Source organism: Macrotis lagotis, chromosome 2 (assembly GCF_037893015.1).
Source record: "Macrotis lagotis isolate mMagLag1 chromosome 2, bilby.v1.9.chrom.fasta, whole genome shotgun sequence".
In the NCBI taxonomy this organism is placed as follows: Eukaryota; Metazoa; Chordata; class Mammalia; order Peramelemorphia; family Peramelidae; genus Macrotis; species Macrotis lagotis.
In genome coordinates this window covers 296,416,145-296,430,787 of record NC_133659.1, presented here as the reverse complement: position 1 = coordinate 296,430,787, position 14,643 = coordinate 296,416,145, and the positions used below count along the sequence as shown (strand labels likewise).

General features: G+C 33.2%; 1 protein-coding gene across 5 annotated transcripts in view; it reads right to left on the bottom strand.

The window, feature by feature from the left end:
* Positions 1-14,643, bottom strand: part of ACSS3 (acyl-CoA synthetase short chain family member 3) — a 276,057-nt gene that overhangs the window by 197,825 nt on the left and 63,589 nt on the right. For all 5 annotated transcript variants that reach the window (XM_074226517.1, XM_074226518.1, XM_074226521.1 and 2 more), the window contains 3 exons: positions 12,551-12,739; positions 6,720-6,854; positions 666-806 (listed from right to left, as the gene is read on the bottom strand). In XM_074226517.1, coding sequence (XP_074082618.1) covers positions 666-806; positions 6,720-6,854; positions 12,551-12,739 — 465 coding nt within the window. The remainder of the gene's footprint in view (positions 1-665; positions 807-6,719; positions 6,855-12,550; positions 12,740-14,643) is intronic.

The window sequence follows — 14,643 nt, the reverse complement described above, 5'->3', positions numbered from 1 at the left end:
AATGACACAATGTGAACTTACTTTAAAAAAGTTATATATATATATATATATATATATATATATATATATATATCTGGTATCAGAGAATCTGGGGTCAAATCCTCCCCTCAGAACACTTATTGCCTTGTTAATTTCTAACCTTTTGATTCTAAGGATCAATAATTAAAAACAAAATGGTGTTTTTAATTATTAATTATTATTAATTAATTGAAAAATAATAATTATTATAAATTAAATATAATATAATTAATAATAACAATTATTAGGGGAAATTATCTCCAGATCTGCGATCAGCTTAGTAAAAATAGATATGTATCTCAGGGGTAGAGGATGACTTGCTAAAAAAATCATTTAATATGTGGATCATATTTTTCTTCTTCTTTAAAATATTGTGGTTACACAAGATTACCTGTGAGACCTCTTTCTCCCAACACTGGATCTTATGACCTTCTCTGATTTTAAATATGCCAGTTTTATTTCAGTATTTAAATCTGCAACTACAAATTTCCATCAAGACTTAAATAGTATCAAAAACCAAACCTGCAATTCCAGTAAGAAATGGACGCTTTAATATGAGAAGCATTAGCTACCATTTGAACAATTAAAAAACTTCTCAGTGCGAAAAAAATCCATGCTCTCAGAGACATGTTATAAACAATTTTTACCTTAGGTAATCCAGTGGTTCCTGATGTGTAGAGAATATAAAGTGGATGTTCTGAGAGAACAGGGACACAGTCATGGGACTGGGCTTTTGCCATCTCTTCCTCCCAATCAAGATCACGACCTGGAGCCAGAGGAACAGTTTCCTATGGATTAACAAAAGAAGAGGAAGAAATGCAACCTTCATTGTAAAAAAAATCACCACAAGGAGAAGAGAGTAGACAGTAAAAATCCTTTGATAAATTCAAGTATCTGATCATTTTTTCAAGCAGTCTAATTAGAGGATAGTGTATGGATCTAGCAAATCACTGATAAAGAAGAAACTCCTTTCAGTCTGGGTGGGTACCTTCTCTGCACTTCAGAACTATTGGAAGTTACCTGGATCACTGAGGTTAAGGGATAGCCAAGATGTATCACAGGTTATACATCCCTTTTAGACTTCCATCTAATTAGTTAAACTAAACTTCAACATTGGACAAAAATCATGATTTCAACCTTAATAGGCAAATATGCAGAAATTTCTATACAAACCAGATAACTTCAGGTCATATAATTACTACCAAAATTATTGCAATTAAGATAATCTATATATTTTTCAATTTTCCTCATTATCAGTAACCATTTAAGTAATAGAAAATTAACAGATGTTCCATACCTTTATAAACTTGGACTCCTGACTTTTTAAAAAATTTCCTTAGTAGAATATTTTATGACAGTGAGCTTTATGGAATATTCAAAATAGAAAAGTGGTTAAAAGATATATTTGATTGGAGGATATTAGAAAATCAGATCATATTTCCTTCTTGCAAATAAAAAAAAACAGAACATACTACCCTAGACAAATCAAAGTACAAAATGCAAACTGGAACGTGATAGAAATTCTTGAAAAATCTAATAATCCAATGAGATTTTTTTCCTCCCTTTTTGCAAGAAACTATCTATGGATCTTGGCACAACACCCTCAACCCCCAAACTTCTTAAAAGTAGAGACAGAGAAGTAGGCAGAGAATCTTTTAGTGAGGAAGTGTTAATGATGAGAAACTGGGTTGCAAAAGTATTTGGGAAAGATTCTAAAAGTTGAATTTCCATTAAATCAAGTGGAGACAGTGATGTATACAACTGTGATAACTTTGGTACAACTTGAAAGGGATCTCAGGGTCACTGGGTTTGCTTCAGATTTCATTTTACTTGAAAGGAAGGATAAAGACACCAACTTCTGATCATTTCAGAAGATAGATGAACTTGTTGGCAACCCAGCCTCAAAAAATTGCATTGTCCATACATCAATATGAGAATTTATAATTTCTGCTTTACTTACTGCATCTCAAAAGAATATCCATGATGATTAATATATTCTCTGTGACCTTAGCATATCATTAAATCTTTTTGCAGTCAGAGGACTTGGATTCAAATCCCAATTTAAACTACTACCTGTGAGATCTTGCAGTTGTTTCACTATTTTTCAGTCAAGTCCTATTCTTTGTGACCCCATTAGGGACTTTCTTGGCAAAGACAATTTCCTTCTACATTTCATTTCCTTCTCCAGTTCTTTTAAGAGATGAGGAAACTGAGGCAAATGGGGTGAAGTTACTTTCCTATAGTCCCACTTGCTAGTGAGTATCTAAGGCCAGTTTTGAACTGAGGAAGAAGAGTCCTTGATTCCAGGTAGGCATTCTGCGCTCTATTGTTTCATGAAGCTGACTCATGAGACCTTGAGACAGTCATTTAATGTCCTTGTGCCTCCATTTGAATAAGTGATTGCTAAATGATGAAGATGAATAAGATGATCTCTGAGCTCTATTCCAGTTAGAGATTTTTAACCAACAGTCCAGGGGTCCTAAACCGTTTTTTCTTCATAAACTTCTTTTGAAGTCTCATGAACCATCTTTTCAGAATGATGCTTTTAAATGATTAAAAGATTTACTAAGTTAGAAGCTGCAGAAAGGAATGATGCAGTTGTTTACCTCTAAGGTAAAAGCCCCCTCTGAAATCTTCCCATGGAATTTTTTTCCTCCGTATTTTTTCTTTCTTTCTTTTTTGTTATATTTTAAGTTCCAAACTGTCTCTTTCTTCCTTCCTCCCTCTTCACCCCCACACTAGAGAAAGTCACCATATGACAGAAATTTAAAAATATATGTAAAACCATACTTTACATACTTCTATTTATCCTTTCTTTCTCTGGAGGTGTATAGCATCTTCCTTCATTCGTCCTTTGTAGTTAAATTGCATATTTAGTATTGAGGGGCATCTGAGGAATCCTTGTCAAGAACTCTTGATCTAAAAGCATTCCTTTTAAGAGGCATTTTGAGTCCAAAAGTATTAAACACTCTGCTTTGTGTAATGCTTCTGTCTTTGCCAAGAAAGCCCCAAATGGGGTAACAGAAGAATAGGACGTGGTCAAAAAATGACTGAACAACAAGGTCTCACAGGTTGCAAGTGTCCAAATTGGGATTTGAATTCAAGTCATCTGACTGTGAAAAATCTATCTGACATTTTAAAGGTCACTCAGAGTAAATAAACCATTGTGGATGGTCTTTTGAGATAGATGTAATACATAAAATGGAAAGGGTAGAACCTCATAATGATGCAAGGACAATTGCATTGTTCATATGTTCAACTAGTCTTAAAGAATTAACTTCTTTGAATAATAATCTGAACTCATAAAAAAAAACTTATCATAGCTCCTACTTGGCCCATCAAAATGGCAAGGTTTGCGATTCTTCATTTGTTTCCCTTAGAAACTGAAGAATCTATTATAAATAAGTTTTGGACTTAGTAGGAAGAGTCCAAAGTGGTCAGAACATAGATGAGAAGTAGGAGGAAAATGCTAATATTGTCTCAAAGAGGTAGAGAACGAAAATAACAACTTCTCTCCTGCCCCCTGCATACAGATATGACAAAGTAGTGTGTGTGTATCACCAGGACCAATTCATCCTAAGAGAGCAGAACTAAGAAGCTAGGGATGTATAGATGACTTCGATAATATTTAGGCCTACTGCAGCCCAAGCAAAATGACTCTTATTTCAGACCTAAGAATGACTGCCAAGTTACTTTCTCCTCTGGCTAAAAAATAAACTTGGCTAATGAAAAAAATCACTTCTAAGCACATTTTTAATACCTGTCATCCCACAGAGTTCAAAGCAGAAAAGAGAGTTTACTATATATTTAATTACTATCAGAATCAGCAGGTATTTTCCATAAGAAGAAAGACAAGTGATACACACACTGTTCTCTGAAAATACCACTTTTGTTTTTAAAGGAATGTTGGGAATTCCTCTTGTGATAAAAGGAAGCTTTCTCAATGAAAAATTCATTTCTACATGTGGTGCTTAAGGGAGAAGAGAAAAAAAAATCAAGAGTCTCCATCTTCATCCCCACATAAACCACTCTGATACTGACTTTCTGATTTGAAAATGACCAGAGCTAAAGCATCAACAGAAAAATCAATGTCTTAGGATCTATGAAACAAACTTAAAATTTATCTTCTGGACAGCAAGAGCACTAAAATCAGTGAATGTAACAGTTCATGAGCTATGGGTTACTAAAATGTCATGCAGAATTTTAAAATGGTGATGAAAATCACCAGGTAGCAATCAAACTGACAGTTTTAAAACACTTTGCTCTACTCCCCATCTGGACATTTATTCTGATGATTCTCAATAGAGGACCTCTCAAGAGCATCACAAAAATAGAATATTATATTTGAACCTATGTAAGTTTCTTTCTTGGAAAATTCCTTAAAAAACCCCTGAATTCCTATGCTGCAATTAAGAATCCCAAATTGAGTACATTTTCAAGCATAGAAATAAAACTTTGCAAATTCAAGAGCAAATGAAGGCAGGAGGAAATTTATTTTTATTCTCTTTGCTTAGAGGTCTTTTTATTTTTATGCAACTTCTGGTGCACTTTTGAAAAATGCATTACTATTGATCTCTTAGATACAGAAAAAAAATCCAATGCTTTGATTACAGAAAAATAATCACATTGTTCATGTAGCTATTTACATATAATGTTTGATTTCTATTCCCAAAATTGGCTCTTGGCTGATTTATTTCATAATAATGAAACTTGTTTTAATTTATAAAATATGATTCTAGAATATAATTTTATAATATTAATTAGAATATATTTATTAAAATTATGAATATATAAACCATAAAATTTAAATTTCTAAAATATGAACTAGAATAGAAAATTAAATGAAAATATATCCCTGGACATGATGTTTTTCAGTATTATGTACAATCAATCTCTCTCTCTCTGTATATGTATATATATATATATATATATATATAATCATTATTATTATTAGAATCCTAGGAGCAATCAGTCACATGGAAGTGTAGGCACCTGGACTCTAAAAGGAAATACACAAGAAAATATAGGGAAATTTTGGAGTGCATAAATGTAAAAGGAAAGTGTAATTCCTTGAACTTATGCAGAATAGCACTAAGAATGAGGGCTCCCAACAGTTCAAGGCTTTCTAAAGAGTGACATTAGCTATGAATTAATTTATTTTTTTAAGCAAGAGATTTGTAAGATTAATGTCTAGAGAAGTGAATAACATAAAATAATATGAGCCCTTCTTAACTTTTTTTTAATGAGCTCTTTTTAACATTTTTTTTTGGTTTATTTGCTTTCATTAATGCCACTGAAAGGCAGTATGGCACAATGGAGAGAGGGCTGGCCTTAGGATCAGAAGACAAGGCTACAAAACTTGTCTCTAATATATACACTGCCTCTACAAGACCACGAATACTCCTGTATTCTGAGCCATGCTTTAACACTCCATGTTAGAAAGACTGATGATATACATCAGTGGAAGGAGTTTCCACATTAGCTATTTCCCATATATTTGAACACTAAAGAATTAGAGCTGGAAAAAAAACAAAGAAAATTACATCCATGGTGTTGATGAGTGAACAACCAGACATATTATTTCTCTATATTTGAGTTTGTATTTATGTGTTTGAGATTAAAACATTTTTTAAATGGACCAGTAAATGTGATATATAGATACACATGTGTATGGGTATAGATGTGTGGTCATGTGTACATGTTTATCCATGTACATTCCTCTACAGGTACAGTTATGGAACATAATCCTAAAATAGCTTTGAAATAAAGAGGGGGAAAAGGATGGTCATGAATTGAAATGTAATATAAATTATAACCTACAATAACATTCTCTACTAGCTATATCTACTGGCAAAAAAGTCTTATTCTAATACAAATGTATATAGAGATTGTGCCTTTTCATGTGCATTGTTTTATTTAGTTCAAGAATAACCCTGTAGGATAGGTGAGAGAAAGATTATTTTTCTCATGTAATAACTGAAGAAACTTAGGTTATATCCTAAGTGATTAGCCTAGGCTACTAAATAAGTAAATGGGAAGTAGAACTCTTCAGTGGTTAGCATTGTAAGGATCTTAGTTAATCTTTCCTCTAACATTTATAGTTAAAGCATGAAATCATGCACATACCACGAAATGATAATCCTCTACATCAGATGTAAAGAGGGAATAATTTATTAATTTTCTAATTGTTTTTCCCTTAATGATTATAAGGTATAAAATATTGACTTTATATATCAAATGAAACTTCCACACAGTGTACATATTTTCCCATACAAACTTCTTCAATAAATAGAAATTTTGATTCAAGCAGTAATTGTCAAGAATTATGATATTTATTTAAATTCTACATTTTCTTTCAGTTCATATCATTTATGTAGATCTCAATAACAATACTTCTGAGAAGAAAGGACAACAAAGTGCAGAACATATCCCCAAATCTTCTCTAGAGATAAAAAATAAAAAAGTATGTGAATATATAAGTAAATCTGTATAAGTATCTAAATGTCTCAGTATACATACTTGCATTTATATGTATTTACATGCTTGCAAACATTTATTTTACAAACCAACTCTTCCTAGCACTATATAGTTTAAATACAGAAGACTATAGCAGTGATCTCTTGCAGTTCTCAAATCTATGCTTTTAAGACATGTTTTGTATGAAATTTAAAAATAAAAATGAAATCTGCAATAAGACTTACCATATTAGGGCGATTATAAATGAGAACTTTGCCTGGCTTATGTTCTCCTATCCTCAGGGCTTCTTCTAAAAGTGGCATATATTCTACTCTCCTTCCAGGCTCTATTCCAAAGGATGCTGTTACAACCAATTTGGGCTAAAATAAAGAAAATTATTGTGATTAGTTAAAATATCTGCTACATTTACTTTCAAGAATTAAGGGTATAAATTAGTACTCATAATTCTTATATAACATTGAAGTTGTTGGCCTCAAGAAGAAGTATGCTTTTGCTCACGCATGAAAAGTCTCAAAATTTTTAATTTCCACAAATCCTTATGAATATCCTTGCAAATTTAACTTACCTGCCAAAATTTCTAGGCCTTTCTAATGCTTTTAATTACTTAAAATGGCCTACATTCAAAAGAAAAACTCATTGTCGTAAAAAGGCTTTTATATTTTAAAAGGTAGTTACAAAATGCATTAACTTTTAAAATGTAAAAATATATAAATTAAAAAATATATAAATTTCCCCTTCCCAATAAATAGTTCCCTAGATTTGTTTTCTAAAATACTATTTTTAAACAAAATGATAAATAAGACTTAGCAGTTAAATTATATAATTCAATTGATTATCTACTTAAAATGTGCAGGTTCAATAAATAGTAATAATACATAGTTGTATGTATACTTATGTGTGCACCCATAGATAGATAGATAGATACATAGATAGATAGACAGATATCAAAGTCTTGAGATTGGTTTACAAAAATTCTAGGTTAAAAAATGAAATACAACAAAGATGAAATAAAAAAACAGGTTGTTTTTCTTGTCAAAAATTTAAATATAGTTCACTTGTTACTAACTATAATACTTTATTCTTTTAGAAAATATTATTTATTTTGTTTTACAATTTTTCCCCCATTCTTGCTTCCCTCCCCCTACCCCCACAGAAAGCAGTCTGTCAGTCTTTACATTGTTTCCATGGCATATCCTTAAGGAGGAAACATAAAGTATAAGTGATAGCAAAATAATGAAATAAGATAACTTTTTTCCCCCTAATTAGAAGGTAATAATCTTTGGTCTTTGTTCAAAGTCCACAATTCTTTCTCTGGATATAGATGATTTTCTCCATCACAGATAGCCCAAAATTGTCCGTGGTTGTTGCACTGATGGAATGAGCGAGTCCATCAAGGTTGATCATCACCCCCATGTTGCTGTTAGGGTGTACAGTGTTTTTCTGGTTCTGCCCATCTCACTCAGCATCAGTTCATGAGAATCCCTCCAGGCTTCCCTGAATTCCCATCCCCCCGGTTTCTAATAGAACAATAGTGTTCCATGACATACATATACCACAGTTTGTTAAGCCATTCCCCAATTGAAGGACATTCACTTTATTTACAATCCTTTGTCACCACAAACAGGGCTGCTATGTAACCATTCTATTTTAAACCATTAATAAAAAATAACAGTTCACTCCAATGTAGCCAGAGAGCATTTTTTAACAATTTAAAATGCTAAAGAAATTATTATAATTGACATTTTGGAAAACATAGTATGTATACGTATATATATGTGTGTATATATATATATATATATATATAGTGTGTGTGTGTGTACTGGAGGTTTGAAGTCGAAATTTGATTCTTGCTCTAGATGAAATTTTCTGAGATTTATCTCCACACTGCTTTTATTGAGGTGAAGCTGCATGTGCAAACTATTTTCTTTTTTATTGGAATGAATCATTCATAAGTTAGGATTTAAACAATAAGCATCCAAGCTACTAAAATGTTAAAGATATAGTTATAAACTATTTTTCTAGTAGTTTATAGAAAAAAGTAAAGAAAAAAGTAACAGTTTCTCTTATTTTCAAAAAGGTACTATGTTAGATCTTACGTTACTATCTTAAATTAAGAATTGGGCAAATGAGGGTCCATATTCTAGTGCATAGTTTTAGAAAATGATTGTTGCATGTATTATGCTATGCATCACATTACAATATAGTGTTTAACAATAAACAAGCAAGCAAATAAATTATTGAATGAATGAATTACATTTGCCAAAAGATGTGAAGTAGAAAGAGCTTTGGTTTCTAAAACAGAAAGATCTGGTCCAGGACCCATCTCTGCACATACGGATTGAATGACTTAGATACAGATTCTTCAGGCACTTCTCTAAGCCAGGAATTATAAACTAATTGCAGATCTGAAGAAAGTTTTCTTATTAGTACTGGACATAATAAAATAGAATGAATTTAGGGCCTTTATATTGGCAAAATATTTATCATATATCATGAAATGAAACTCACAGAAACTCTTTGAATTAAATTCTCAAGCTATAATTATTTTCAATTAGCAACAGAGGAAACAATGCTTCTGCATTGTTAAATGATGTGTACAGGATCCTGTGATTAGCAAACAATTAATGGTAGAATTAGAATCTGAGCCTTCTTGACTTCAAGTCCAATATTCTCTCTTAACCTTCGCCCCCACCTCCATTTAGTATTACGCTTTTCAATTGAATTTCATTTGACAAACATTTAACAATTTAAAATTGGGCTCCTAAGATATGCAAGATATTGTATGGCATTCTCAAGAATTAAAAGTCAAGTAATGAGTTCCTGATTTCAAGAAGTTTAATCTAAAATTGTGCTTGGGGGACAATGACAGATTTTTTTTTTAAAAAATAGGATGGGGGATTATAAGAGAGAAAAAAATCACTCTCACAGGGGTTCTTAACCTTGGATCCATGAACTTAAAAAAAAACTATTTCAATACAATCAATTTTCTTTCTAATTCTATTTTGATTTCATGAATTTGAAAACATAATTCTAAGGCTAGATTCTTGGGCTTCAATGAACTGCCAAAGGGTTTTGTGAAACAGAAAACACATGCAAGTGTGGGAATTTGAAGAATGGAAATCTCAATACTGGCTCAAGGCAAAGGGGGATTTAGGCGGGCTACAGGGAGGAGGTAGTATTGAGCAAGGTCACCTAGGATGGGTAGGATAGCAATAAACAGATACAGGGAGGTAAGAAAAAGAGCATGAGCACAGGTAGAGAGCCAAGAAAGAAAGGAATGTCTTTGGAAAGATAGCTAGTTGTATTTTAGGAGACTACAACCTCCATCAAGACAAGGTGTTTTTTTTTTTAATTTATTGATGGCAGTGGGGTTAAGAATGACTTTCTCAAGGTCACACAGCTAGGCAATTATTAAGTGTCTGAGGCCAGATTTAATCTCAGGTCCTCCTGACTCCAGCGCCAGTGCTCTACCTAGCTGCCTCCCCCCCGCCCCAAAGACACTATGTTTTAAACTAAAATTTATTTTATGGCTTAGTAGCTCAATAGAAAAATGGGTTTATTTATTCATTTAATTATTTTTTAAATAACTTTTTCCCTAACTTCAATGAAATCATTTTTTAAACCTTATTTTGAAATCCCTTCTAGCTCTAAAGCTACAAAGTTATGCAATGAATTTTAAAATACCTAATTGAATTTCTCTGGGCACTTGGGCAGGCAACTGTTGAATGAAATGGCTAACTTAGACATCTGCTAACACAACACTGCTAATCTAACACAATGTATAATTTTTTAAGGCTTTTTTCAAGGCAATGGGGTTAAGTAGCTTGCCCAAGGCCACACAGCTAGGTAATTATTAAGTGTCGGAGGCCAGATTTGAACTCAGATACTCCTGACTACAGGTCTGGTGCTCTGTCCACTGAGCCACCTAGCCATCCCCAATGTATATTTTTAAAACCAAATTCTCTAAATCTATTATTAATAACTCTAAATTCTGCATGTACCAGGTTTACCAACTGTCCATGCCCTCCAAAATAGAGACATAAGGTTAATGATACCTGAAGGATTATTGAAATTGAATTTGATATAAGCCTATCAATGTTCTGCTATTAGTATCTATTTCTTTCTGACACTGCTGAATCAATGAACTTAAACTAATGAAATGCTGTCTTTCAAGCAGGAGGTGAAACCCTTCCCTGCTCCCTATTAACTGGTACCTCAGTAAAAACCACAAATGGAGTAAATGAACAATCAATCATCTCCTAATACACTCAACTCTTGTTTATTCCCACTAATAAAAGGATTCAAGGTTAAATTCCTTTCCACCTCTCTCAACATGTCCTTCCTCTGCCTCTCTTCTATGCAGATGACTCCCCAAACTATATTCCATTTCTCATATCTCCAGTGACTTTCTGAATATTTCTAATTGACTGTTCTCTCCAGGGCCACCCCTATCTTGAACTTTAAATTTATTATGTCTAAAAGTGAATTCAGCATCTTTCCTTTCAAACCAACCCTCATCCCTGACTTCCATGTTTCTATGAATAGTTTCAATCAATAAGTCAGGAACTCTCAAAATAATCTCGAATGTTCCTTCTTCCTTGCCTATTATAGCCAACAAATTATCAAAATTTTTCATATTACTGGTCTACTAGTTATCAGCTGGGACTTGGAATATTCTAAAATCTCCCTAACTGGTCTCTTCCTGCTTCCTATGACTCTCCAGACCAATCTTACTTTCCACGGTCATCATTTTCCCAAAACATGACTCCTCATGTCATCTTTTATTTCCATGGTTTTGTCCAGGCTGCCTCCTATCCTCGGAATGTCCTCTTCCCTCATTTGTGCCCATAAGATTCCCTAGCTGCTTCCTAAGTCCTACCTCTTACACAAAGACTTTCCTGATTCCCTTAGCTATTAGCATTTTTCCCCTTCCAAAACTGCTCACACAGAAATGTACCAAGTAATAGCAATATTGAAGGATGATCAGCTGCAAATGACTTAGCTTTTCTCAGCAATGCAATAATCCAAGACAATTTAGGACATATGATGAAAGATGTTAACCATCCCCAGAGAAAGAACTGATAATGTGAGAATACTGATTGAAACTTTTTTTATTGAAATAACTTTATTTTTCTTGAGGTTTTTATTTTTATCTGTGTTTTCTTTCACAACATGACTATTATGGAAATGTTTTGCTTGACTACACATGTAAAACCTATATCAATTTGTTTGCTTTCTCAATGAAAAGGTTCAGGAGGGAGGAAGGGAGAGAATTTGGAACTCAAAGATTAAAAAACGAATGTTAGAATTGTTTTTACATGTAACTAGTGAAAAATAAATTAATAATTTTTTTTAAAAAAATACTCATACAGCCAACATAAATCCATTACTACAACACTACAGAACTCTAATTGGTTTCTCTCTTCCAAACCTACCATCTCTCCAATTCAACTTCAACACAATTACCAAAATGACTTTTTTAAGGCAGCAGCTCAAGATGTTATTTCAACCCTCATGAGGCTCCCTAATTTCCTAACATGAAAACTAGGTATCTCAGTGAATAGAGCACCAATTTCGAAGCAAGAAGAATAATCTTCCTGAGTTCAAATCTGACCTCAGACAATCATTAGCTATGTGATCTGGGCAATGTAATCCTGTTTGCTCCAGTTTCCTCAATAGTAAAATGACCTAGAGAAGAAAATGGCAAACCATGCCAGTATCTTTGCCAAGAAAACTCCAAATGGAGTCATAAAGAGTCAGACACAACTCAACAGCAACATTGTCTTATTATAGGTTCAACTATAAATTTCTTGACTTGGCATTGAAAGTCTTCTATAATCTTATGCCTACATTCTTTGACAGGTTTTTCACTCAATCACTATTTACAATTCAGTCAAACTGGATTTATATTGTATACCATGGAATCCTCTGCAGTAATTATTGAACTAAATGGGCTAGTGGACGTCAGTTGGAGTAGAGTGAATTATTACTCATGATTAAATAATATGCACTAAAAAGATAAAATTATACATTTACCCCCAAACAAAAGGCTTACCTTTGCATGATCAATACGGGTGCTAAGCTCCTTAGAGGCAAAGCCCCCAAAAATGAGACTGTGAATAGCTCCTATTCTTGCGCAAGCCAGCATGGTGTACATTGCCTGTGGTATCATGGGCATATAGATCACCACAGTATCCCCCTTTTGCACGCCATGCTTCACCAAGACACCAGCCAGCTTGGAGACCTGAAGAGAGAAAATTGTGAAGCAATTAAAAAGCTATTTTATGCATTGTTTACTCGGTTATTCAATTGAAGAGACCTCTGCTTAGGAGAGTTTCACTGAATTAAGAACTATGCAATTCCTGTAGGATTCCATGGCAGGGGAAGAAAACCTCCAGCTTATTGGTCTGGCATTGCCACGGCAACGAGAGGGCAGGACTAGAAATTCAATAAATTTAGGCACTTTTTAGAAGTGAATTAAATGTTTTAGCTCATGAATGTTATAAATAGCCAATGGCCCTTGGTAGGAAAAAAAAGTTTCCCACCCCTGTTCTATGGGATAAATGGTTCTTTACTATATATATGATGTGAATAATTATCTCTCTTTAATCAAAATCTTCATGCATTGATCCAGAAAGATAATATATCTGAGCAGATTTTCTAGAGTGATGGGCCAAGCACAAAAAGTATAAGAATAGAAAATAAAGAGAGAGACATATGTCATGAAGACATGCTGTAATCCCAAGATTGGTGAGAGCACACAATACCAATAAAGCAGACATAAAGAGATCCTGCTCCATTTCCTTTCATTATCTCATTCACAAATAGGGACAAGGCGTGTACCATGTTACCATGACAACTCTTCTATGATACTCCTTCCTTAGCACTTCCATACTATGAATAGATTAGAAGCTCCATAAGGATAGAGAATGTCCTCTGCCTCTTTTTTGTATTCCCAGTACTTATCATCTAGTAGGCACTGGATAATAACTGACTGATTGGTAAGCAGACCATAGTTGAGTGAATAAAGCTTGAATGTATTTTGAACTTAAAGGAATCACCTCACTGGAAAATATGATTCTCAGATTTTTCTAACTGACCTCTGATCACTGAAAATTCATTTCCATTTATCTATTCCTCTCCTCCCCTGCCCCAAATTACCTTGAATGAATAGGATATATTCCTTTTGGAGAAAAGCCAAACATGGAAATGTATGAATTAATAGAATGTGCTTGAAGAAATGATGAAAGGTGACTGTACATATATAACTTATATGAGATCACTTGCTGTCTTAGCTGGGCGGGAAGGAAGGGACAAAAATGTGGAAATCAAAATCTTACAAAAATGAATATTGAAGACTATTTTTACATGTAATTGGAAAAAATTAAATGAAAAAGTAAAAAGAACTGCTGAAAGGGATGACTTCAGAAAGACATAGAAACACTTGTATGAAGTGATACAGAAGGTGATACAAGAATAAGGACAATTGTGTGTATATGCAGGTTATGTTTAAATAAAAATATATATATACATATATATATATATACACACTCACACACACATACATATATACCTATATGTATAATATAACTCTTTAAATATATCACACAATAAAGAAATATAAGTTTGAAATGAATATGATGCTCCACTATCATTCCAAGGATCCAATGCTATGAAACACACTACCCATTCCTAACAGAAAGTTAATGGTCTCATGTTACAGAACGAGATAATTTTCTTTTTTTTGGATGTGTCCAGTGCAGGAATTTGCTTTGCATGGTGATTCATATTTGTTAAAAAAAAGGATTTTGTTTTTCTTTTTTTCCCACTGGGGGGAGAAGATTGTGGCAAGTCAAAAAATATATCTTTATTCATCAAAAATATGTTTTTTAAAAAAGGAGAGTAAAAATTACATAGGATCATTTTCCAAGAGTTTGAAAGGCCCTCAGTAGTCATTTAGTTCTATATCATTTAAGAGATGAGAAAAAGTAAAGTCCAGAGTGGAAAACTGGCTTGATTAAAGGTCATTCAGATTAATCTATTTAAGCCTAAACCCTTTGATTTTAAATCTGGAAACCCTTCCAGTGGTCTACACTGTCTAAAATCATTAGTTCATGACAGGAGGAGGAAAAAAAGGCAAATATGTAA